The sequence below is a fragment of the Zosterops lateralis genome, assembly GCF_965231275.1.
Source record: "Zosterops lateralis genome assembly, chromosome: 12".
Lineage (NCBI taxonomy): Eukaryota > Metazoa > Chordata > Aves > Passeriformes > Zosteropidae > Zosterops > Zosterops lateralis.
In genome coordinates, this window is record NC_139772.1 from 12,883,062 (window position 1) to 12,910,168 (window position 27,107).

General features: G+C 43.2%; 1 protein-coding gene across 1 annotated transcript in view; it reads left to right on the forward strand.

Moving 5' to 3' along the window:
• Positions 1-5,231: 5,231 nt before the first annotated feature.
• Positions 5,232-27,107, forward strand: part of GLG1 (golgi glycoprotein 1) — a gene marked incomplete at its 5' end in the record, with an annotated part of 77,678 nt that continues 55,802 nt past the window's right edge. The window contains one exon of the mRNA XM_083870109.1: positions 5,232-5,543. Coding sequence (XP_083726235.1) covers positions 5,232-5,543 — 312 coding nt within the window. The remainder of the gene's footprint in view (positions 5,544-27,107) is intronic.

Consider the following 27,107-nt stretch of genomic DNA (forward strand, 5'->3'; position numbering starts at 1 on the left):
AGATTTGCAGATTTTCTACCAAGGCAGTAAATTCCTTAAAAGACTCACCTTTCTGCTGGTTTGTGAAAGGGAGAATATGGGGAAAAAACAGTTCAGCTGCCTGGCAGAGTCAGTCAGAATTGATCAGAGGGGGTCACAATGTCTCAGCAGCAGGACTGCCCTCAGGCAAACTGCTCTTGGCCCCTGTGAGCACTCAGGCATGTTGATGTGAACAGCCTCCCTCACTTATGATAACAGTATTTATCGTTGTTTATTTGCTTTTATGATAGTTAAAGATATTTAGACATACTGCTGAGAAGGCAGAAATGCTTCCTGCTCACATTACTTGTCTTTGCTGAAAGAGGTAAACTGTGCTCAGATGGCAGCCAGAGCTGTGGGTGCCCTGGTATGACAGAACACTGGGTTCTGTGGGCCTGTGGGAAACTGTCCTGGGGTGCATCAGGCACAGTGTCACCAGCCAGTTGAGGGACAGGATTGCTCTGCTCTGCTGCAGCCTCACCCTGAGTCCTGTGTGCAGTTTTGCTCACTGCAATATAAAAAAAACCTATTAAGCTATTTGAGAGTGCCAAAGGAAGGTAAAGAAGATGGTGAAGGGCTTCGAGGGGAAGCCATATGAGTGGCTGAAGTCTGTTCAGCCTAGAGCAGACTGGAGGGAAGCCTCATTGCAGTTGCAACTTCCTCATCAGGGGAAGAGAAGGGGCACTGATCTCTCCTCTGTGGTGACCAGTGACAGGACCCAAGTAATGGCTTGAAGTTGTTTCAGGGGAGGTATAAGTTGGATATCAGAAAAAGGTTCTTCACCCAGAGGGTGATTGGGCACTGGAACGGGTTGCCTGAGAAAGTGATCACAGCACCAACAGTGACAGAGTTCAGGAAGCATTTGGACAATGGTCTCAGGCACATAAGTGAGTATTTAGGGGATGGTCCTGTGCAGGCCTAACACTTGGACTTGATGATTCTTGTGGATCCCTTCCAACAGAGCATATTCTGTGATTCTGTGAAAATAGTGTGTTTAAGTGCAAAAGAAAGAGGAATTTGGGTATCTATGTCCTAGAAAGCTTATCTAATCCTTGGGGCAAACTTTACAGGTAACAGGCTCTCTCCAGCATGTGGTGGTCAAGAGAAAAGAAACATCTCAAACTAATTTCAGTGATTATCCCACCTTGTGAAGCGTAATTAATTTGAGGGTCCAGGAGCTTTGGTCTTGCATCAAGTCCAATTTGGTGCTTCCATTAACAGCAGAGGTCACGGAACAGGGGAGTGAGCCCCTTGTGCTTCCAATGGCCTCAAGCTGCCAGCAGCACTGAGTGCTTGGGAAAGCATAAAGCAGAATTGGGAAAGAATTGTGGCATGGTGGAGGATGGGCTGGAAAATTGCCCATATCTTTTTTTCCTAAAGGTAGGTGCTAAGTGCAACACAGATCTACATCAGCATGGGGGCAACAGTCTCTGCAGATATGACCTGGGGCTTCTGAGGGTTTGTGAGGCAAAGATGTGTCAACAGCATCACATTTTGGGGAAAAAAAAAGGTCACATCAGGTTGAAACTTTGTGCCTGAGAGGCACAAAGCTCCCCTTGCGCTCAACAGGGTTGTAGCTGAAATATTTCTCCTCTTTGGAAGTTGAGTATTTTCGTGGTCTTCTGCTTATTTCCAAATGTGGATGAGCAGCAGCACTGCAGGACTCTGACCTACAAGAAAACCTGAAACAGTGGGGCTGAACCTGTGTCTGTCACAGAAATAAGCCATGAAACCCCAGACTAGGGTTGTTGCCTTAGTCAGCAGGAAATAGCACTGAATGGCAGCTCAAGTCGGCTCTCTGCAGCAGGATTTGTTGGTGGTGAGGATCATCCACTGGGAAAGGCAGTACTGAAGTTTTGGGGGTGCAAAGCTTTGGAGAGAGGCAGCTGAGCCAAGCTGCATGCAAGGGAGAGGGCCTCAGGGCACTGCGTGGAGGCTAAGCTGGGATTCAGAACTGCCACATGGGAGCAAGCAGTCTGTATCCAATTAAAAATTGGAGCAGCTCCTCTGCATGGACTGAGGACTTTTGTTCTCCCTGAAATAGTGAGCTGGAGAGCAAGGACACAGCTGGGAAGGAGTGAGAGGTGTCCCAGAAGCTCAGCTCACTCCAGCCTCAGTCTGCAAAGCTGGGGGCCATATAAATGGGGTTTATTACTTAAGGTGATGAGACTGAAAAGTGCTGCCCACTACGAAAGCAGAGGACTACTGCAAGCTCATAATGCAACACCCTGAGGGTGAAATGCTTGCTACTAAAGTGCTTAAAATGAGGCAATAAGGGAATTTCTGCCAAATGAGAGGGGCTGTAGTTGCAAGGAGCCACTGGGGTTATCTCAGGGGCAGAGATGTCGCTGTGTCCAAAGAAAAACCTCCTCCTTGTTTAACTCACTGCATGGACATGGTGAGCATAGTGCTCCTTTATAAAATGCCTATTTAACACTGGGCAGCACAGGATGGTAAAATCCAAGGCTGGGAGAAAGTGCTCCTTGAGGAAAAAATGAATCTCAGAGTATCTCCCAAAGGCATGAGAAGTGAGCTGTAACCCAGCTCCACTGTTCTGTTCTGTCTTCATTCTGTGACGGATGAAGGAGCAGAGCCAGCTCTTGCACTGGGCTAACTCCTCAAATAATTCTCACTAAACCAAATAGGCTGCCAAGCACGGGCTGGATTTTGCTAGCTTTTGTTTTCAAGTGTTCCCAGCTGCACAGCCCCTGGGTGCCAGCACAAAGCCACTTTCCCAAGCGCTGTGTCCCAGTGTGACATTCAAACACGAGAAGCATGGAGACTTTGCTCCTCCCTCTCCTGCTCTTGCCTTCACCGGGGTTAGATGGCTGCAAGTTGGTGGCCACACTGGGCTCAAGGTGTTCTGGTAGCTCCTGGGTTGGGTAAGACAGTCAGAGGCACTCCCAAGAGCAGTCCCAGGCAGGATGAGACAGCCTGGGGCAGGAAGGGAGCAGCCCTACAGCTCCACTTCACACCACCTCACTGAGCCAGGGCACACCCATGGAACATCCTGGCATGCAGGCAGGGTGCCAGCTTGTGCTGGGAAAACTGCTCCTGGAGTCAACAAGGAGGGGAATTGAGGTGGGATTCCCCCTGTCTCCCATTTCCCTCTGCTGCTGGAAGCAAATCGGAGATCTGGGGGCAAACCCCTCCTAGGAGGGTGCTGTGAGCCAGCCCAGTGGGATCCTGACAGGACATCTCAAGAGCTGTGATTGCTGAGCTGGTGGTGGACTTGTGTCCCACTGCTGCCACTGCCCCAACACCTGGACAGGTATTTTTTTACTGTGGAATTTTGGGTCTGGCTGGCTGTTCAGGCAGATTGGGCTTCAGCATCCCCAAAATACTCCTCTGAAGGGGGCTGTGTGGTTGCAAACACTGCTTTTAGCTCATCCATCACCAAATTCAGCATCCACCCCCACTTATTGGTCTAGGAGGAATCTACAACGGGATCAGCCTTTGTAGACATTGTTTTAGAGACCTGATGACACCTACAGCCCATTTCTCTCCATTCCCATGGACAAAGCCCAGAGCCACTATGGAGTGTGACATGCCAAATCCCAGCCCCCAAAACAGAGTGTGTGGCACCAACAGCATAGGAGGTGCAGCCAACCCACCAAACTCCAAAATGAGCTGTCTCATGACACCCCCAAAATGGGATCTTTTCTGCCCTTGTTGAGCTCTCTGCTCCCTGCAGCTACTCCAGGGCTGGGCCACCCTGGTGCAGGACTTATCCCCTCCAGCCAGCCCAGCACTGCCCCAGGAGGGGTGAGGAGTGCATCCTTATATAGGCAGAAGATCAATACAGGTGATAATTTGTCACTCAGCATGGAGAAATTACAGCAGAAAAGTTGAATGCCAGCATTTTATTGAAGATTTCGTGGTTTTAGCAGCCAGTCAAATTTTTGTCTTAATTCCTACGTAGTTTCGCTTTGTTCTTCCGTATTTTGTCGTCATTCTTTAGTATTTTTTCCTTGGTTTCCGGTGGTTTTTGTACGTTCTTCTGCATTTCTTCTCGGATCTCCTGTATTCTTTCTCTAATATTCTGTAATTTTTTGTTGAGGTCCTGTACTTTTTCTTTGTTGTTACGCATTTTTATTTCATTCTCTGGTCTTACTTCATGCTTCTGTATTTTTTCTTCATTCTTTGGTATTTTAAACTTGTTTTGCTGTATTTTTTCTTTGTTCTTATGTATTTTATCTCTAAGCTCCTGTATTTTTTCTTTGTTTGCCCACATTTTTGCCACATTCTCCTTTTGCAGTTCATTCTTCTTTCTCTTCCCTTCAGTCTCCTCTAGTGTTTGTTTCTTCATCTGTATTTTCATTTCGTTCTTCCATATATTTTCCTTGATCTTCTCTATTTTCTCTTTGTACTCCTGTATTTTTATTTCATTCCTCTGTATTTTTTCTCTGATCTCCTGCATTTCCTCTTCAGTGCACCTAATTCTCTTTTTGATCGCCTGCATCTTCTCTTCATTCTTCTGTAATTCTTCCTTGTACTTCTGTATTTGTCCTTCGTTCTTCATGTTTTGCTCGTCATCCATCTCGCTGGCGCTGTCATCCGCAAAGCTCAGTTTCCCCATCACGGCTCCGGCCTCCTCAGTGCCCGAGGCGGCGGCGGGGCGGGCCGGACACGAGAGATGTGGGGCACGGACTGACCACGGCTATGGGACACCTGCAGAGGGACCTGCCGCCTTCCCGGTGGGCTGAGCACGGCCAGGCCCGGCTCCTCGGCCCCCCGGCACTGGTACCGGCTCGGCAGGGCCGCCCCGCTCGGCTGTGGAGTCGCCAAGGCCGCTGAGGGGACCCGCGGGCCGTTGAGGGGCGGCGGGAACCGTTGAGGGGCTGCGGAGCGGCTGAGGGGGCCCGGGGCCGCTGAGGGGTGGCGAGGGCCCCTGAAAGGCTGCGGGATCACCGAAGGGCTGCGGGACCGCAAAGAGGCTGCAGGAGCCCTGAGGGGCGGCGGGGGCCGTCGGGGCCGTGGGGCCGTCGGGGCCGGGAAGCCGCGGTGGCCCCTGTGGCGACGCCTCGTCCTCCGGAGGCGACAACGGCCGAGGCGGGGCCACGCCGCGTGCTGGGGGAGGGGCCAGGGCGGGCCACGCCCCCTCACCGAGAAAGGGGCGCGTCCCGCTGGGGTGACGTCACGGGCGCGCTGATTTGCATACGCCGTGCGTGCCGCGGGGTAGGCGGGCGGACGCCGGAGGTGGCGGATCCAAGATGGCGCCGTGCGGACGTGTCCGGAGCCGCTGCCCGGGCCCGGCGCTGCTCCTGCTGCTGGCGCTGGCGGCGCGGCCGGCGGTGCCCGGCCCTGCTGCCGGCGGTGCCGGGGCCGGCGGGGCCCAGCCCGGAGTGGGGCAGCCGGCGGGGCCGGGCGCGGCTGCCCCGCGGAGTGCCCGCGGCGGCGGGTCGGGCAGCGGGTGGAAGCTGTCGGAAGAGGCGGTGTGCCGGGAGGACGTGGTGCGGCTCTGCTCCAAACACAGCTGGGCCAACAACCTCGCCGTGCTCGAATGCCTGCAGGACGTCCGCGAGGTGAGGGTCGGGCCCGGGGCCGGGCCGGGCCTGCCCGCGGCGGCGAACAAAGAGCGGGGTCCGCGCCCCGCCGCGCCTCCGCCCCGCGTTTCCCTCACCGTTTGTGTTTTAAAAATCCGAGTTTGCGCTGCCGAGCTCTGTGAGGGGAGCGAGCTGTCTGCGGGGTGGCCGTGAGGGCTCCGGAGAGCAGTTCAGCTTCGTCTTCACCTCGGGGCTCGGCGCTGCCGCCCGCGCAGCGCCCTCCGGGCAGGGAGCGCTCTGGAGGGACGGCTTTGTGCTCGGCGCTGCTGCCTGGCGGGGTTATGCCTTTCCAGAGGGCTGGCAGAGCCCAGCCCGCCCAGCGCCGAGTGCTCGTAGCAGCAGTGACCTGAGGAGATGGTTTTTTCACGTTCAGGCTCCAGCCTTCGCCTAGAGCTCGGCTGCAGAGGCGGCTGCTTTCCAGTCCTCAGCTGTGCGTGTGTGAAACTCGATGTGTAATCATTAGGTTTAGCTAACTTTACAGGGAGGTTAACGGGGCGATCTGTGGTGTTCCCAAACATCTGTCGTGAGCGGTTTTAAGTCCAGTTCAAGAAAAAACTGAGTTGTTACCTCTGAGTCTTCCAGCTCCATCTTTTCATTCATTCCTGGGCACAGTTTGAAGCGGCGTTTGGGGGAAGTGCCTTTGGTGAGCTGTCCTGGTCTTGAGGTCTGTGTGTTCTTGGCTTCGGTGCTGTGGAGTCCAGGAATGCCAGGCTGGGTCAGTTTTAATGGTGTTTTGCCCAATAGGGAATGCGATTAGGAAAAACCTGGGCTTGTTTCCTATCCGTTATTATGGGGACAGCAGATGGCAGTGCCAATGGTTACTCTGATCGAGGGGAGTCTTGAACTAATAAGTGTCAGTGATTATTCCTGTCTTAAAATGCAAAGCTAATTTAGATTTTGTTCTAACTTCATGTTTTAATTTTCGGTGGGTAGTTAGTAAGACACTCGTGGTAGGTGTTTTAGATGAGTCCTGCTGCAACATCTGTCACAGTTATGAAATGCTCCTGTATGTGCTTTATTAATAACTTGCCCCTTGCTGTTTCTTTCACCTGTGTGGGATCTTTCAGCCCCCTTTTAGGGAGGCATCCTGCCCGAGGGGATCTCGGAAGCTGACCTCACAGGCAGTGGCTCACAAGCTGCCAGCCTGCCAAAAAGGCAAGCCCTTGTTGTTCCTTTCTTTCCAGTTGCATAGTCCCTCCCTATTCTTTTCATAGTTCCAGTGCTTGTTGGTTTTCTGCCATTTTAGCGAGGTGAACCCCTTTGTGGTCTAGTTCATCGGTTTCCTGCTGGAATAGTTATGTCATTTTGCTGAATTAAAGCACAGGGAGGGGTGAGTGCAGGGCTGGTACACAGGGCTGTGCAGGGAGAGGGAAAAGATCAAATCGAAGATGAAGGAATGTTTTGTATCACGCTTTATTTTCAGTGAGTACAAACCTTTATGTTGATTCTGCATATCTCCTGAGAACTCCACTCTTTGGATGTTATGTCTGCTTGTGGTTTTCCTCTTCCCATTCCTAAGCCTGCCTTGATGTCAGTAGTCTGCTGGCTGTTAGTCTTGCCTAGCTGTAGTGCTGCCTGATGCCCAGTGCTGAAGGTGATTTTTTTCCTGGGTGACATCCCAGGCATCAACAGGACACCTCAGGGGCATTTTGGATTGAGTTTTCTCTCTGAAGGTGCCATGCTGTGGGCTTGTCCTTATTTGTCTGTCAGCCTGCAAAGAGCACTGTCAGCTGGTCTTAACCCTCCACAGTTTGCCACCACTAACACTGATGCCATGGGCTGCATCCTGAGGTATAAATGACTTCACAGGGTACTGCCCTGAGAAATTAATTAAAATAGCTGATTTCTGTGTATCCCTACTCTTTAACACTTGATATTTAAACTGTGAATAAAAGTATTTATTGGTAAACATTGGGTATCATTTTAGCTGATTGGGAGTGGGGTCAGATGTTGTCTCAGACGTTTCCTGTGCATTGGAGATGACAGCAGAGGAAATAAGTGACATATTGGCTGTTGTTGATATAACTTTTACTTTTGACTCTAGACATCTGACTGCTTGTTTGGACGTTTTAAAAGGCGTGAGGATCTAGTCTGAGTCATACAGCCCACTTAAAACCAGTCAGGCTATAGTAAATGGGGGTTTGGGGGAGTTGTTTGTGATACTGCCAGTGAGGACAGTGTGTGGACACTGCTGCAAGTAGCAGTTAAGATTTTTATATGCGTTTAGGCTGCAGAAGCCACCTTTTTTCTATAGGTATTTAGGGCAATCTTACTTTCTCTTAAGAAATGTTTCTCTGAAGTGGAGAAAAAACACGGGGATTGTTACTATGAGGATTATCCATTGATTTTTTTCTTAGTGTGATACAGGTAGGCTGGGATACCTCTAAATATGAATAACCAGGAGAAACAACTACTTGAAACATTCCTTTTGAGTCCATAAAATATAGAGAAAAGAGAGGGTGTGCTTGTTTCGTTAGTCAGTGTGAATGCTATCACATGGTTTCAGTATCTGCTGATTTCTAGGTGTGGATGTCTTTGAAGTACATCCTCCCTTGCTTTCCTTGGGTAGTTCTGAATCTAAAGGAACAGGGGTGTTGAGTTGGTGGCTTGACTGGTACAGGAGCCCAACTTGTAAAGCAAATGTTGAAAGAGGCAGTTTAACACAAATATTTAGTAAAGAACAGTCCGACACAAAGAAAATAGTAAAAAAAAGACCCCAAACTCCACATCCCAAATCCTACACAACTGAAAAACCCACCCAAACCAAACCCCCAAACAGTAAATTTTAAAGTTTTGGTTTTGAGAGTTTATTGGTAGAATGTCAATTTAAAGTATTATCAAAAGAGTTATTTAAGCTTGATGTATTTTTAGAATTCTTGAAGAAAAAATAGTCAGTGATAAAATATACTTTTTACCACTGATTTTTCCACTCAGTCAAAGAAATGTTTAATTAATGTAGTGCAGAGTCCTCTTTCCTGTTGTAGTAGAAGGATAGGAAGGATGCTCCTGGATTGGAGAAAGAAATGGTCTTGATCAGAGCTACTCAGCTTAAACATTTTTGACCATAATCAGGAAATAGAATAAACCCTTTTTTTTTTTTTTTTCCTGCATTTTGCACGTTAATTAACTTCCTTCTAGTTAGAACTATTCATGCACTGGATATATTACAGTTTTGAGTGACTTAAATTTTGACATCAAGATTTTAAATTATTATTCACATAATTCTATGTCATGATATAAAAAGAGTAGAATGGGGTAGTGTATATGTATATTTTTAAAAATTGTGTTCCAGAGTGCATTTTTCCTGAAAGGATTCAGGTTGTGAGCCTGTTTCTGGAAAGACTTCAGAGCTTCCATTTCATGAGCATAGACTGTAGCCTTTTTTTGTGGGTTGCCTGTTAAACTGATTTGCATGGTGGTTACAGTATAAATAAACCCATGAAATATTAATACATTTGCTAGGTAACGATTCTTGCTTGATTAATGATGATTTGCATTTGAAGCATGACTGAGTTGTTGAGTTTGAGGTGGGAAACATTAAAAGGGATGAAAATAATCTTAACCAGTGTGGTTCTCTTACCTGGTTTACTAGTGGAGCATAATTTTACTTTTAGAACCTACACTACGTCTGGTTAATTGGTGAGTGAATTTGATACCATAATTGTTGAGCATTATAACGATTGTGCAATATTTAAAGCATGATATTGTTCTGTGTAATGTTAATGCATTATAGGCTAAGTATTTTTTCTAAGATCAAACAGTTGTGGTTAAGATGGGATTAGAGATCAAAGTTTGGGCCTCCTGCTACTTTCTTCCTCCTGAGTGGTTCCGTTTCTTTGGTAACACCTTTATGGCAAAGACAGTGTAATTGAGCCTTAATGCGCTGCCTTCTGGAAAAAATAGAACTCTCTCAGTGTTGTGGATTGGATTAAGAACAAAACAAGTTATCATGAAGGCTGTGTATTTCAAGAATAATATTTTTCCTGTTATTTCAGAATTGTAGTTGGTGTAAAAGGCCAGAAAATTCATTTGATGTGACTTAATGGACCGAGGAGTTTGTACCGTTTGACGGGCTGGGAACTGTCATATTTCTTCCATTTAAATGTTTTATTTCTCACTCTGTGTATACCTGAGCTCCTTAAGTGATCTGATAAAATAGTGTCAGTAAAATTACTTGTTTTAAAATTATAGATGGAAAATAGAAACCAGACAGTAATGCATGCATGCTTGGAGTCTTCACGGGTTATACTGTAATTGTAGGAAATGTTGTGTGTGCACAGTCCCTGTCCTGGTTCTCTAGTATTTCTACCTTTTTGATAAATGGATTGGAAATGTAAAGGCTTCCCTGAAGCTTTTTGCTTGCACTGAGGTAGATGAATGTGATCTGTCACAGTAGCTCATTTTATTTTATTTTATTTTTCCTCTTTTTATCTCCCTAATTTATTGAGTTAAAGGTCAAAGGTTTTGTTTTGACTCCACATATGACATTATGTTATATTTTAGCACGTACTCCTGTTATTCCATTTCTCTGTTTTACTGTGGACAGGTGGAGGCTGGCATTTAAAGTACCCTTTTTGAGAGGCCTCATTTGTGGCAGCAAATGACTGGTTACCTGTCCAGAGCTGTAAGCAATGAAGGGCTGTGGATTAAACATAGTGTGAGGGTAAGCTAGTTCTTAGGGAATGCAAGTGGTGAAGGCACTCCTGACAGGGTTGAGCATCTCTTTCAGCACTTACGGGTTTTATTTCCCAAAGTGTCCAGGCATTCTCCCTGGCCTTCTGGTGAGCTGTTTTAAGTAACTGGCTGTTTAAGTTTAAAAAAAAAATGCCTGTTTATTGGATTGGTAAGCCCATGGCTGTGGGATAGAGGCTGTTCTGGTTCTCTGATCATTGCTGTAGCAAAGGAGCAGGCAGTTAGTATTCCAGTGGTAGTCTTACAGTGCCTACAGCATTATCATCTGATTCAGATACCAACACTCAAAGGGTTGATTTTTTTTAAAGGCAATGATCAGAAACCTGAAAGATGTACCTTAAGCCTTGCCAAGGGCTTTGCTTACATTTTCCCTTCTTTCTAAGGGATATTGACCTGGTGATCATTCACAATCTGAAAAGGACACAGGAGTTTAAGAAGTGTTACATTCCTGAGAAAAATAAAAGGAGATTTCTTACCAATATAGTTGGAGTTGAGCTAACTTAAGGGAAAAATGTGTTGCAGTTTTAAGAGATTGAGTTCATTATTGTCTGTAACTGGACTCTATGAGTTGAAGTCTGTGACATCTGAATTAGAAATTTTCAGATACCATTCTATCTTAAATGGAATTTAATGAAGAATTTACAACGCTTTGTGGTAGATGCAAATTAATTAGAATGGTCAAGATAGTCCGTCCTGCTTTTAAAATTTTAAAATGAAATGGAAGATGGACAATCCAATCAATGGAAGAGAATGGCTGGACTGAAGAGAAAGGATTGAGATGATTAAATTTTGAAAAACACATGGGCAACAGGGAGGCAAGGCTGGAGCACTGAAGGTTTTTCTCCTGAGGCTTGGCTTCTTACCTGAGATTAGCTGCATTTCTGTTCTGAGGTTGTCTTTTTCCCTTGTGTTTGGATAGTGTAAGCCCTGTTTCCTCCTGGCTTTCGTAGGTAAGTCTTAAAGTAAAACACTAAATATACTTTACAAGTTTGATTTGTTTTTAGGTTGGTTACTTTGGCATCAGCCTTTGGCTTCATCTCAGGATGTAACAATATTTAAAAGTACTCTTTTTTTCTTGCTGAAGCTGTATGTGAGCTGAATACAGGGGAACGTGGTCTCTCTCATTCTGGGTGCTGGGCTGATTGTGTTGTGAACAGAGCATTGAGCACAGGTTCTTAGTTCTCCATATCCTTAGCTGCACTTTTTCTTATCAGAGAGAGTTCTTTTTTGTGGTTTTTCTTTTGGGATGGGTTTGTTTTTTTTAATTCCGTGCTGTTCTTGGCAGGCTGGTACTTGTGGTAGCTGGTTGTGTATCAGTTTGGCCTGGGATGTTTGGCTCAGTAAAAGAGATTATCTTACAGGTCTGCTTCCTCCAGCGAGCTGGCACTGCTGGCCTGTTGCAGCTCTGCATACCAAGGAGAAAAGGAGTGGAAATACAAGGGAAGAAATAAAGTTCAGTGCAGGCTGTGCAGCCTGGGCTTGGCTCAGGGTGCAGTGAGAAAGCCATGTTGGGGGGGAGGTGATTTACTGAGCCAAATAGCTGAATATATTGAAAAGCAAAGACTTGGTCAGTTGTTATAGCAGAGTCAGATACAGCCAGGTTGTGTTTTGCACGTACTCTCTTTTTCCCTTGTACTGGAGGAAAGGAGATCTCTGTGGTGCTGCTTTGGGTTGTCATGGTTGGAACAGAATGTTTTAAAGAGGGATTATTCTTGGCAAATGAAGTGCTCTGTTTGTTTTCTAGTACAGAGATGACTAGGTATTCTTTATACTGTAGCTTTCCTACATGCACCACTTTTCCCGTGGATTCTGCTTCTTTGGTCTTTGGAAAGTGCACACTTGCTTTGAGAAAAGCTTTGCAGTTATTCTTCCTAATAATATACTCCAAAGAATTAGATTAATAAAAGGTCTAGGTAATTGCCTTTTTATTTGAAATCTTGCTTTAAAATAGTTTTTTTTTTCTTTTTGATCTTCTGACTAATTCAGTTTTAAAGTCTGTGAAGTTGGTTGCTATGGCACTAAAATTTTTCAATTCTGTTAGCTGATAATTTTCTGTTATCATGGGATACCTTGATTTTCTGGATGTTCAGTTTATCAGTATCCATCACAATGCATTAGGTGAAGAGCAGAGATCCTGCTTTGCCTGGGTACCAGCTTGTGGCATAATTGCAACCTTTTTTCATCAAGACAGCAGATGAAAACCCCTCCTGTTCCACTTCTGAGCAGGGGTAACATTCATAAAAACTGTCCTGGAATGCTGGTGTCTGAATGTCTGCAGCTCTGAGCTGAGGAATCTCCTTCAGGAGTTAGAGGTGTCTTTTTTATCTGTGCTGTCTTTAGGGGTTTTGTGCATTAATTTATTTAATTTTTTTTCCTTTAGATAAGTGTGTCTTGTAGATCTTACAGCTTTGTGAGCTTAGATTTCACCTGGTAGCATTAGAGCAAATTTCTTGTTTGTAATGATGTCTGCAATTTTGCCTTAAACTGAACACCTGATGCCTTTAGTAACAATAGGGTAAAGACTAATGGTACACGTGGAATGTCCCTTTTTCCAAGTAACACTACAGGGGAAAACGACCATCATCATGGCAGAACAGAAATGACTATTTACTGTATTTGTTTAATTTTTTTTTCTTTTTGGGATATCTTTTCCTGAAGCAATGCATTGCTGAGAATTGCTGACATGGCAAAAGGTAGCTAATGTAATAAGTTTTCCTGTTTTCTCTACATACCTGAAGTATTTTACTCCTTCCCAGTTACTGGTAGAACTGTGTGCTCTTCTGTGAAAAACTTCTTGTAGTTTCCTTAGTTGATTCTCAGGAGTTTTGAGTCTCTTAAGAGAATACGAGCGGTTATGCTGATGTAATTAAGTGCTTATATGTATATAATAGTGTGGGTTAATACCAAATAGCTCTTACAGCCCTGCTGTGCAAAATCTATCAGGCAAATGCGCTGTCTTTTGTTTAAAAAATAATGACTGGCTTAATCTGGTAGCAAGTTTGCTGTCTAGATCTTTTTCATCTTTATAGGAAGCTCACCAGCCTTCATCATGCTCAGTAGTTTGCTAATTGAGGATTTCTTTTCTAGACTGTTCTGTTATTGCAGGGTAAAATACTTTGCACCAAGTGAACTGCAAAACAAACTCAGCAGAGCATGCATTCTTCTAAGTGTTGAAGTAATTGCCCTACAAAAAGGTTTTGATGGAATTAAACAAAAGACAACAAACCCAAACCAGCTTGGCTTGTAGACTTTCTGTGACAGTCCAGACTTGATCTGAGCTGAGTCAACTTTTGTTAGGCTGTTGTCAGCTGAGTTGTAATAAGATCTGGAAGAAGCTTGCAGTAAGCTCTTTCCTTATCAAGTTGATTTTTTGGATTGTATCTGTCTCTGTGGCCTATCTATATATGTCACTAAATCAGAAAAACTAACTATTTTCAGTGAAAATCACTGCAATGCTGCAGTTGTCATAATTTGCCACAGGAATTGTTCATGAGACTGCAGTTCTTCAGCTGTGTTCATGGTGATCTAAACAAATCAATATTAATGTGATCCTCTTGTAAAATTCAGACAGGCTTGTCAAAATTGTCTCCATTTATACAAGGGCCTGATTAACTGCAGGTGCAGAGAACCGTTGACTCTAGTTTTATTTGTCAAGCATTTTGTTTTGTTATTCCCTTATGACATTGTGTTTACTTGGATGCTTTTTTGGTCATACAATTATAGAACCTGCATAGGGGTGGTTGGAAGGGACCTTAAAGCTTGTCTCATCCCAAGCCTCTGCCATGGGCAGGGACACCTTCCACTAGATCAGGTTGCTCCAAGTCCCTGCACAATTCCTGGTGTGAGGCGTCCACAAATTCTCTTCAACCAACAGCCCCAATTCCTTTCTTGACTTTTCATTTTGAACTGCTTTTAGGAGCACAGTATATTTTTCGCTTCAACGTCTGAGATATGTGAGGGATGAGGTGCTGGATCTCTCACTGTGACACAGGTATTCAAATTTGTGGTGACATCTGTCATAACGTACTGAAGCCTGTAGAGCTGACTCTCCAGCAGAGGTCAAAGATTTTGTGAATGTAGTAACATTGCTAATTTTTTTAACCGGAGGCTTCCAGGCAGTGATCAGCAGCCATCTTCACTTGTTTCTGATCAGTTGTGTGAAGCAACACTAAGTTTTAAAGCAAAAAAAAAAAGAAAAAAGGCTGAAACAGTTTTTTATGTTGCAAATCTTTTCCTGCATTTTTATGAAACAGAGTACTGGAATGGGATTCCCATGGTGAATGCTTGTTCTGTCTCTAGGAATCACCTGGAAGGGTGTGCTTCTAGGGAACATTTCCCTCAACTGATTCCTATCTCTAAAGATGTACACTCATTTTAGTGTTACTGTTAATAGCCTTCATTAGATGTACATGTCCTACTAGCTGTAGGAATGATGGGATTCTGCACTTCCCTCACAGAATACAAAGCTTTGCAGTCTTTCATATTTTTGCTTTGTGGTCTGTGCTTTAGCAGGCATCAAACACATGGTGAACCATCACTGATAATACTCTCACCTCTGACTCCAGAAATAGCAGTACTGTGGCAGGCAGAGTTGCCTGGAATAATGCAGGGTTTGTTCCAGTTTGGGCACTCAGCAGTGTGGCTTGAGCTTGTCCATATCAAATCCTTCTCATGTGCTCTGAGGCTTCCTTTCCATGGGCAACTCACAGGTAAGGCTTACACAAAGGGGAAAAGCATATAGCAAACCACAAACTGCAGGGGTTTTTGTTTCCCTCCCCTCCTCTAGGCATTTGTGAAGACTTCCAGCATCTTCTTGTATAAAACCATAGTCTAAACTTGTTCTGCTAAGGGAGGGTGCTGATGGAATTTAAATTCTTCTCTTTATATGTCAACTCTTCCCGAAGTAATTTCCCCAAATACTTTCCTCCCTTGAGGCATTCCAGTGAAACTCATCATAACTTCATTATGCTCTCCAAGATTTAGTAAATGTTATCCTCTAATGTCAGTTTTACTCAGTGGGGTTCACAGTATCTCAGTCTTAGAATACTTGAAAAAGACATTTTTTGAAAACTTTCTAAGAGTGCTGGAGAGCTCAGGTAGGCTGTGTGGTGCTGGCATGAAGCTGGAAGGAGGATTCAACTTGAATTTCTCTGTTGTATAATTAGAAGAGAAGATGAGAATAAGTGCTCTAGTCACTTCACCTGCTGGATCTTTTCCCACCACAGCTGTGTTATCCAGTGTGGTGTCTGGATTAGTTTAGGGAAAATGGAATAGGTAAAATGTTTCTATTGCTTAGGGTTGTAGATGAAATAACATTAAATAACGTGGCAGCATATTGTTACCATCTTAAAGTGATTGCTGCCTCAGAGATCAAAGTTGTAGGTTAAAAAAAAATCCCTTCTGTGAACCTAATATGAAGCTATTTAAGCAAGAATGGTAAAAAAGGAAGATGTTAAGAGAAGGCAGCAGAGTGGCTTAGAGGCTGTTAGACATTACAATATTGGAGAACCTTTGTATATCTTAAAATCTTTGTCTCAAGTTCTAAGGTATAGTATAATTTAATACACCATGATTGTTATGGTTTTAAATTGGGCCAGTAGAGTCTTTCTGAACTGAACTTTTTTCCTCAGGAGCCATTTAAAATAAATTTGTGGAGGCTGGTTAATACTATGATCCACTAGTTTGCAAGCCAATGTTGCTGAAAGTACTCCTAAATAGCCCTTTTGAGCTTTGGTATGGTTTTCTAAGTTCTTTTTTTTTTAATATGTTACACTTTTCGTAGCATTAAAAGCTGTAAAATATGTGAAGAAACCATATTTGAAGAGTATCTAAAATAGTGCCTCAAAGCTGTCAAAATGCTTCACACAAGTAAAATTTGGGCAGTGTGAGTACAATGCTATTTACTCCCACATTTGTAGGGCTTGTTGCTTTGTTCTACCTTCTTTTGGGGTTTGATCCATTGGTAGCACTTCTCACCTGAATCCAAGCCTGCAGCAGTGAGCTTCTTTCTGGTGAATCCGGAGCCATAGGGACAGGGAAGCTTCATGGATTGTTAGGAGATGAGCATATTTATCAGAGGGGATTGGGGAAGATGGAGAGTTGAGCAGCACAGCCAATTCCCCAGTCATGAAGCTTCCTGGAAGCAAAGGGATAGACAATGATGTCAGAGTTATTCTCTCCTAGAAGCTGCTGTGCAGAAGCTGAGGGGATCCAGTCACAGGCAGACAGTGCTCTTTACTGTTGTTTTCTGGCTGGGACTCTTGCTTCTCATAAGATACTAGGGCAGTAGGTTTGTGTTGTGCATCTGAGCCTGTACCCATCATTAATAGCCAAGGTGGAAACTGTTCTTGTTTGGTGGTTGTTTGTTTTAGCTTGGAATTTTTCATATCATTCAAATGAACAATCCAAAGCTACACTAGTCAAGTCATCTAATTAAGACTTTCCGGAACAAGGTACAGGAGCAATCATTCCAGCTTGTTCTTGTGTGGAAAGTACATATTTTCATAGAAATAGAGTAATATTCCTGATAACACTGATAAAATCACAGAGTTGGTGATGATGGTGAAAGTGGTAGCTGGAAAATTTTTTTTTGTTTTGTTTTTTGCAGAGAAACAAACAAGAGGCTTTGGTTAGAATTTTTTGGATCCCATGGCATATTGGTGGGATTTTGACCACAGATGTATTTATCTTGAAGTTCCAAGGTTTTAAGTTGGACGAGGTAACAGCAGAGAGATGTTGCCTTTCTCTGGAAGAGGTACATGATCAAGTAAAACCTCCAGAATAAGTGACTTGGGGAGTATAGAAATCCTTTCTGTCCTGGTGTTCCAGGCAGTGGTTACCGCAGCACATCTTGCACCTTTCTCTGAGGATTGCCACAGCCCTGGTGTGAGCACAACAACTTTCACATCAGTTATCACTCCTGTGGAGTTACCTGTAGAGCCATCCAGTTTGCCTGGATGAGAAGTGTGTGAGGTTCCTGTGACACTTTGGGAGCTGCTGGTTCAAGTAACTGTGCTTTAGTTTGCTGAGCTGCAGTACTTGGCAGCAGTGGAATGGTGTACGGGCTGCGAGCGTGGGCTGACAGCGAGTCTGTCTCCCTGCCGTGAACAGAGGTGAGGCTTGGTTGAGTTTGTTGTTTTTGCTTTTCAGCATGATGTGTTCTGTAACAGTTGAGCTTTGCCCTTACAGCCTTGGGAACAAGTAGTGTCTCTTCTTAATTGTGAGCAGATTGCGTTGGGTTTTTTTTAATTAGTTTCTCACCTGACTGATTCTATAATTCTTTGTTTGTTCTTCCTTACAATAAAAGATACGAACATGTTTAACATTCACTTGCAAGACTTGCTGTATCAAAAGATAACAGGACACTGGGTGTCAATCTGAGTTCCTTGATGTTTCACATCCTGCCTTACAGTCTGTTGCTAGCTTTAATCCATGAAAAATGCTTTGTAAAAATATGGAACAATTTCTTTTGCCTATAGCATCTCAGAGTCTTAAAAACATTGTGGGATTGAAATGGTGCTTCATCCTTCTTTTAGTGCTGCATATTTTAGTCCAAAAGGAATTTTAGGACTGAAAGAGTAGTAATTTGCTATTTCTGTACGAAAATGCCTGAGGCTGTTATGAAACAGAAGTGTGGAGTAGGATGTTACTGACCTGAGGAATGTGTTTGTTCTTAGCTTTGATATTCACATGCCTGGTAAATATTTGGGATTTGATTGCCATAGGCATTCTTCTTTCCAGAAAACTGCAACTCCTCCTTTTAATGTGACAGAGATACCCTGGGAATAGTTGTGGAGGAGGGAAGGGGCACAGGCAGCTTGTCCTCAAATTCTCTAGATGACGTGTCTTGCCAAGTTTCTGGCAAATGTTTATGAAGTTGCATGTAACCTGCAGCAGTCAATGGATCTACTTGGGAGTGTAAGAGCCTGAGGTACATGTGTGATGAACACTGCTCATGACTTTGGGAATTCTGCAGTGCTCCCTTGGCTGTAACACTGTGGATGCATTTGGGTAGTTTTATCAATGAAACTCCCTGTTGAGAAGAAAGTGCTTGCTGAGGAAAACAAGAGATAAAGTTACCAAAATAACCCTTACTCCCTGGAGAGCTGCTGGAGGAGGGAAGAGTCTTGTCAGTCACACTTGGATTTGAATAACTTGACATAACATCCTATCAGATGGGATGAATGGAGCAGGGGGCTGCTCTTCCAGCCCCTCAGGCTTGCTTAGTGTTCAGAGCTTGGTTGCTTGGGCAGGGTGTGTGGGATTGAAATGTTAAATTAAATGTAATAGTTTTAAATCTTTGCATGTGTCAGGCTTGTTCAAGCTTAAATAAATTGAGTGCAGAACTAAAATGATGTGCTTCTCTTACATGGATATGCCATAGTTAAATAATTGGTATATATGTGAGCAGGGCCCAATTTTACATAAGGTGTTTGAATTTTTGCAGAATGCCCTAGTGAACCTGAATATATTTTCGTCCTCTGAGCTATTAAACAAGTTGTGAGTAATCTGTTCTTTTTTTATTTCTTAAAAAAACAACCAAACAAAAACTCCCCAGTTGACTTTATTTATGCTGTTTGACCATTTACTTTTTCTTTGAGGAATGTGTGTCATAAATGGTGATTTTGCTGGATGTTTCAAATAGTTTATGCTGTAAATCTGAGGCAGTGCTCTTGCAGAGAGCAGAGGCAGTGGCTCTCTATGCAGAATAACATGAAGGACCATATTGGTCCATCCAGTTCAGTAGTGAGTTCTGTGGCAGGTGGGGAATGTATTCTAGAGATGTGTCAACAGTTACAGCTGAATTTTCCCTGTGAGGATTTGGGATTTCCCTGTTTCAAGAAGGAGAAACAGCTTTAGCTAGGATATCTTTAGTAACAGTCTCTCTTTTGTTTGTTCAGGGAGCAAACTGACCTGTTTGGTCGCTCATCCAGAAATGTTTCAACCTAAGTTTCTGAATGAGGTGAGCAGCTCTCCTCCTGGGAGAGATTCCTCTGGATAAAATGGTGCATGTTTGGTACAGCTTTCAAATATTAGATGGAACTCTTGCTGCCTAGGATCTTGCTGCAGTGGTTTGGAAACAAATGAGGCAAATCTGTTTAGTCACAGAGCTTTTTTTTGTCTGTTTTAGTGCTCATTCTTGAAGATGGGATGGTCTCAAAGGTGTATTTTGCTGGTTTGGGGAAGGAGTGGATAGTGCTGTGTGTCAGCTGATAGAAAATTGAGTTTGTCTTCTTCTAACACTGCACACCATGACATTCAGTAGTGCCAGTAATAATATGGGCCAATTGTATGTTTATTTTAGGCTTTTCCTTTCTGAACCAAGTATTTTGCTTTTCCTGTGTCAGGGGAAGATGATTAAAAGCTTCTAATGAACTTTTCCTGGAGGTTTTTTGTGCTTTTACTAATACCTTGTTTGTAAGGTCAGCATTCCCTGGAGGTTTGCATGCCTCAGCCAGCCCTTGATATACATTTCTAGCTTTTTGTGCTGTCTTTGTGGTGTGTTAAAACCTCTGCAGAGTGCTTTGAGAGAGCATTCCTGGGAAAGCCATGTCTGGCTTTATTCTGTCACGCCTTGTGACACTCCTGGGAAGAGTGTTTTCGGGAGAGGCTGAAGTGTGATGGCTTGCTGGTTAAGTCAGGCTGCTTCACGTGTTCACCCCTCTGGTTAAGAGCCTTGGAGCTGAGTGGATAGAGAAGAATCCTCTAAAAAGTGTGTTAGCATGAGCACCCATGCTCTGGAGAGGAAACAGAGGCATGGTGTTAGGATTCTGCATCGAGTGTTACCATCATAAACCGCAGTGATGGGCAGCAGTTGGACCTCTGGGCACCTGATGGAGCACTGATCTGACTCAGAAACAGATTAAATCCATGAGTAATAAGTTTCTAACAGTTTTCTGTTTTCACTGCTAAAGGCTGCTGCTCCTGTGGCCAGGGCAGCTGAACGAGACAACAGCTTTTATTCAGGGAAAATGGGAGGTGGTTCCAATGTGCTTGAATGTGGGTGCCAGTGCTTAGGAGTAGTTTTGGGTGTTTCAGTAGACCATACTCCAGATATGCTCATCCTTGGAGAGATCTGAACAGTGTCAACTCATCCAGGTAAAACCTGGGTGATGTAAGTTGCAAGTCAGGACCTTGTGGAAGGAGTGTGGTAGTAAAGTCAAGGAGGACATGTTTCAGTTCCATGTAATGGAAATAGAGCAAAGACTTGGTGAAGCCTTGATGGGAAAATATGTCCATATTATAGGAAACTGGGCTTAAGGGGGTTAAAATTTGTACCTGGGGCACATGGCTGGGTAAATTAATTCAGATTAAATATCTAGGGAAGCTAATGGAAACTTGTTTTAATGAACCCAGGCTAATTACTCTGTTTAAATTTCTTGATCAATACCCAGGAGATTTCAAACTGCTTGCAGATTTATTTTTTTTTTTTTGTAAAGACCTGCACACGCGCGCACACACACACATATATATTTATATTAAGTCTTCTGCATAAAATCAAAGCAACTGGAGTCATTTGCTTTGTAGACTTCTGGTTCACCAGGGCTTTATAATATTTGGAAGTAGTCTGTAAATTAAGGCTGAAGACTAAAGCATTTTCAAAAGTATTAATTGTGAATTTTGATGGGAATTGCAAAGGAATAAACAGGCTTAAGGAGCAGATACTAGGATAGAACAGAGTCTCTGGAATAATCTGTGGTGTAAGAGTGTGACAAGGCAGCTAGGTGTGGTTTTCTAAGAGAGGAAAGAGTTCTTGTAAATACTTGCTGGTGCAGGTGACCTAAATAAAGACCACCTCTTACTCAGAACCTTCGTTTTCTTAAGAATACTGTGTATGAATCTCAGTGGACTCAATATTAAATAGAAATGTCAGACAGGCAGCCTTACCCTGAAGGGATAAACTACTGTCTTTAAATTGGTTCATATTAAGGAAGTTGGGATGTGTTTAGTCTTTTCTGGTTGAGCTAATTAGCAAAACTGCATTATGTGTTCATAGTTAATACATCTCTGTGTGTGCAAATGGATAATGAATGCATAACCAAGCTTAGGAAAGGTAACTCTCCAGCAAACAGCCTACAACACTATCTCCTTGAGGCTTGTTTCATGGATTCTCCTGGTGTTCTGTGACAACTGCCAAGTCTGTCAGACAGATGGGTTTTATTCCTGTCTGTATTCAACCCGGTGCAGCTTTTGGTCTCCCCTTGGTAGCAGCACTGATTGTATCAATGGAGAAGTATCTTTGCCCTCTGCTGTGGCTGGCATGGTGAGGTACTGGCTGTGCACAGGAAGGCTTCAGCAGCTGTCAGGTGCACCAATGCTGTGCCGCTTAAAGCCTTGCCCTCCTCCTGTACTTTGGTGCCAAAGGGGTCCAAGAAGCAGCATGATCCTTGAAAAAGAAAGTTAGGAGCCTAGTGATCTCATTAAGGGAATCCCAGGTGGAGTGTTCTCTGTATTGATGAATGTCAGGTCGCGCTAACTTAAAACCACCCACGAACCCCACGTTGTAGATCTTGATGAAGACTCTAAACCCTGGCAGGCTCCCACTGAAATGATTTAATGGTTAATGGGCTGACTGAATGGATTCTCTGCTTGGGAGCTTTTCAGAACTGAAACTGAAAATTAGAAGAGCCATTTCTGAGGTATGAACGGTCTGCTGAAAGTACATCCCAAATTTCAGTACATCCCAAAATTTGTTATATGGTAGAAAACTTGAAATGGAAATTGTCACTTGCAGGCAGAGAAACCAGAGCTCAGCTAGGTCTTGAATTTTGCAAGAGGGAAGTTCCTGGAGCAGGCACTGAGCAAACAGGGGCAAGGGATAACATGGAAATCATGGGACTTTGTGGCAGAATCCTGTTCTTCCCCCTTTTACAGAAAACCAAACACAACATTCTCATAAATTTGAGATCCTCCATTCTGTGCTATCTGAAAACTGCACTTGTGTAATGTTTTGTTAGCATACTGTTTCCTTGAAGTTCTTAGAAAGATCATGAGATTTGAAAAATAGCCAATAAACATAATTCTCCGTATTTCTCCAGAAAAGAGTGGGAAAGTTGGAATGTTATGCTTTAGTGTCACTGTAGAGCTGGTTTTCTGTGTTCTCTTATCATCCATTTAGTGTTGTTGCTTTTGTGCCTAACTCGTCTGCTTTGTTTCATTGCTGATACATCTCTTGTTTAAATAAGGAAAAAAATCCCTGTTATGTTATCAAGAGATTGCTCAAGCATGACTAGAGATAAAATTAACTAACAAGTCAGTTCTCTGTGCTTTTGAGGGGTGGCTTCAGATTATGGCTCACATTCCTGTACTAAAAATGACCTAAGGCAGTGATATAAAAAGACAGGGTGGGCATGGGTATCAACCAGAGTGAAACCTTTCATCCAGTGGTGGATATGAGAGGACAAGATCTAACCTTAACCAGATGATGTCTTTGTATGCAGAAGTTTAACTATTCTTTGGCAGTTATCACTCTTCGGGACTTTCTGTGCTGATGCAATTCAAAGCCATTCTGGCTTGTGGCCTTTATGGAGCCTTTACTGAACAGCCTCAGTAAATGATTGTAATCACAGTGATTGTTTCCTGCAATCTTGTTAGTCTCCAGCAGGAAGGTGGGGATCAGATATAGACTGGGTTTCTAGCTGCTGGGTTTACTATTTTTTTTTTTAATACCCTTTTCACCTCAATTCTCTTGGATGTTCTAAAGGCAAAGAAGCTGCTGTACAGCTGTGATCACATCAAAGCCTTCAAGTATGCCGACAAATCCTTTGAGAACAGGCAAATTCGTTCTCTAGTTTTACTGCAGTGAACTCCTATTGTAGATCCCAAGTAGTGGCTGAAGGATTTTCTCTCTGTTTGATTTTGTGTCTGCTTGGATTTCCAATGGCAACTGATGTGCTGGTGAAAAATCATGTGTTTACTTAATATCTTTGTAAGAAATATGTGGAAAAGGCCATAGGCATTTGGATTTCCTAGGAACAAAAGTGATGAGTTTACACAGTAATAGTACCTGGTTTTCATCTTTTACCACTTAATTTTCTGTACATCTGTGGCTAATAATATTACAGAATTTTATGTGTTCCCTCAACCTCTTAGGTACTTGAAACAACTGCTTTTTTAATTAATGGGTCATCTACTGGCAATTGTATTCATTGATGTAAGTATTGTTAAAGAAGCAACACAGTTGGTGGTCCACAGATTGGTGTATTGATGGTTGTGTTCAGATATCCGCTTAATTCAGTGTTAAAACCAGGTGTCTGGATGTGTTGCTGTATACAGACTCGTTTGCAGATTGTCTGCAAGTAGTTCAAAAGTTAGTGCTTCTTAAAAATCAAAGAACTTTTGCAGCCAGCTCAGTTGTATAAAATTATTTTCTTGGCTCTCACAGCTGCTTTACATTCTCTTGCAAGGTTACCCTGGACAACATTTTTGGAGCTTTGGTTCATTCAGCTAGTTTGTGTTTGCATGCAGTATTTCCTGTGCTGGTTTTTGAGGAGCCTCTTGTGCCACATCCTGTTGCTGTGCTTAGTTAAGCCAGTCGAGCTGCTGGCAGGACCAAGCTGTGAACTGAGCTGCTGATGGAGCAGGAGATTGCAGGGTGGACCTAAAACTTTGATCAACCTTGAACAGCTCAGCTCCTCAGACAGTGGCGCTGGTGATGGTGTTCAGGATGGACAAAGATGCAGATTTGTAAAGAGTGGAGCAGAGTGGATCCTAGAGCCTGGTTTGAACTGCTGCACTTCAGTGTATTTGGTCTCTGGAGCAGCATCCGAGCCCCAGGGGCAAAATGGTCAAGGAGCTGGGCAAGACTTCTTAGACGACTCTTAAACACCTAGGAGTGCCTGTTAAAAGCACAAAAAATGTACGTGGACCTCAACATCTGGAAGTCTTTATTCGAGTCCATCAGCTTATGGATATCCTGAAAATTGACGATACAGTGTAGTGTTAAAATGAAGTACAGCCTTGTAGTAGTATTGCTGTCTGTTTTGAAATAATTTGAAAATTATTGACTGATAATGTCAAGTGATCAGTCTTGGAAGTTCTGGGGAAAATTAAATGATTTCTCAGAAGCTGAGGTGCCAATGAGTCTGATGTATGACAAACAGCAGCAGTAATTCAGTTTTATTAGGCTTGGCAACATAACACCTCTTCAACTAAGCTGAAGGGGCATTTGATTTAAGCATAATACTCTAAGTATTAGCATATAAAACAAGTGCTTTAAAGAGAGAGGATGCTGTAGAGTGTGTTTCCAGGTAGTTAAAATGTCCATAACACCTTCTTTCCTTGCTGCCTCCTGTCTTCTTAATCCTGCCACTGCCAGTGAATGTGACCACTGAGCAGGACTGGATGAATGTGCAGACTTGAGAGCTGCACATACCTAACCAGTTGCTAAGCTTTCTCTCTGGCATATTCTAACAATGCTTTTCTTTCAGGCTTACTCTGTTTAATTTTGTACTGTGATAAAAGGAGGCTTTTCTGGTTAGACTGATTTACCATTATTTTCTCTAGCATTGCACAGACTTGCATATTTGTTTTGCATGTCTCATGAGATATCTGATATTAAACCAGTTTCAGTTTTTCGAGATCTGAGATAGGCATGGTATTGAAATGGATGCTCAGTCGATGAAAGGAGCACCCTGATACACTGTGAACTTCTGGATGAGAAAATGTCCTTAAAAGGAGGATATAGACTTTATGGAAATGCATCTTTGTCCTTTCTAGTCAATACAGAAAGGTTGTCTGGTGCAATTTTCTAGTGACCTGTTTCTAATTAACATGCAAATTAAGTGCTTGGTGCTGGAAATCAGGATTGCAAATACGAAGTGCTAATATGCGTTAGGCTGGGAAATCCCTGGCATCTGTTAAAGCTCCAGCACTGTCTGTCTGCCTTGTGTTTGCCTGCTGCCTGCAGAGAGGTTCCCTCTGGAGAAAGAGCTACTGCAACCTGCTGTCAAACGGCTCCTTTGTCTCACTTTAAAGAGAACAGGTTTTAATTTTGTGATGTTGATGCTTATTACCTCACCTAGGGGGTTGTTTGAATGCACTTACAGCCCTGGTTCACCAAAACTGGCTGTGGTGAAAACAGTCAAGATGAGCTACTTCAGTTATTTCTCCAGAGGAATTGCAGTGTTTAATGAAATAACATACTTCTTTGTACTAGTGTTGCAAGTGCCGACTAAATGAAGAAATTAGCATATTTATTAGTGCTTGTCATCACTTAAAGTTTGGGTTTTCATTAAATGCAGCTGTATGATTTTGTATTTAGAAAGTGACTTTGATCTAACTGGTAGAGCTGATTAATTTAGTAAAGGTCTGGTCAAAAGTGGGGTTATACCTTTGTCCTTGAAGCATCCGCTTATTTTCATGCTGCAAAACATCTTATTTTTCCTCTTCAGCATTTTTGTGCCAACATTACCTACTACCAATGATCATAACACCTGATTTAGTAACACATTTTGGCACGAGCTGTATAAGGTACAATAAAACTCCCCTTGATTTTTGCATCATGGCTTGTTTCTAGTGCTGGTAGTTAAGGGAGAAACCTTTTGTGCAAACTGGGCAAATTTCAAGTGAAAAAAATGGAGCAAAAAATGCTTAAAACCCTTTTTCTTCATTAAAATGCAGTTAAAACTTAAGCTTTATAAGAGAATTATATTGAAACATCAAACTGTCAACAAAATTTGGTCCGTTTTTAAGTAGAGGAAAATCACTTTTAGTTGTGCAAGTTGGTTCAAAGAGTTAATAACCAAATGTTTTGGTGGAGACTCAACTCTCTGAATTCTCCCAAAGCAGGTTGTCATCCTCTCTCCTGCAAGCTGGCTCTGGCAGAAACAGTTGGGAGTGTGTGTAGTCAGTCCTAATCTGCCCCATCCTAAGTATCACTAAACTGCACCAGTAAAGGTGTCTGGAAGTGAATCTGTCTGAAATTTTGTACTAACACGGTGGGGCAAAGTAGTAACAAAATTATTTTTGTAAAAAACCTGTAGCTCAGTTTAGCATGAGGTTGTTAATGAGCCCGATTAAAAAGAGAGTGTTCTGAAAAAAACAGCATGAATTACTTTTTAATTCAGAGGTGTTCTTGCCTAGACTGTACTTCTTTTTCAGAAGATACTATAAATCTGCCTGAGAAGAATTAAAGCATTTCAGGAAACCGCCTGTCGGCACTTTGCACTACGGTGCTGCTGTGTAAAGCCTGAACACCGTACACCTTTTCTGGCTCTGCTGTCTTTACAGTGCAAAGCCTCACTCTCTAATCCTGCTTCCACTGAAACTTTAAATAGAAGATGAGGAAGAGGGATCAAGTCTTCAGTTCAAATAATTGATGGATTAACTCCGATTTGCTTATCTCAAAGGGGCAGTAAGAACTGGGTTTCAGTGGTTAGCCCCACCTGTATTAGTAGGATCTTGCTTGTCCTGACAAGGTTTCTTGCTGCACAGTCAATGAGGGCTTCAAGAAATGTGTGGGGAAAACTACCTGGGTATTTTAGAGGATGTCTCACTCCAAAATGTCAGCAAACTGAGTGTCAGGTCTGTGCAATTGGTTTTGTAGGGAAGTTTCCTGTTCCAGATGTGTGATACTTCTGTGCTGAATCTCCTCCTCCAGTTCTGAAGTTGAACTGAGTACTTGTGATAACTTGCTGAGTTAAAAATAACAGCTCGTATTTCCCCTTAGACTAGGCAAAGCATCTTGCATCCACCTCCCCCTTTCCTAAAAGTAAGCCACAATTAATCTTGGTTTCCAGAAGTGATGTTTATTTATGGAGTTGCAGAGCTCTCGTTTGCCTACTGCTGGTTGCATGTTCATCAGGTTATACTTGTTCAGCACTTCACTAGGAATGGGAAGGCTGGGATCAG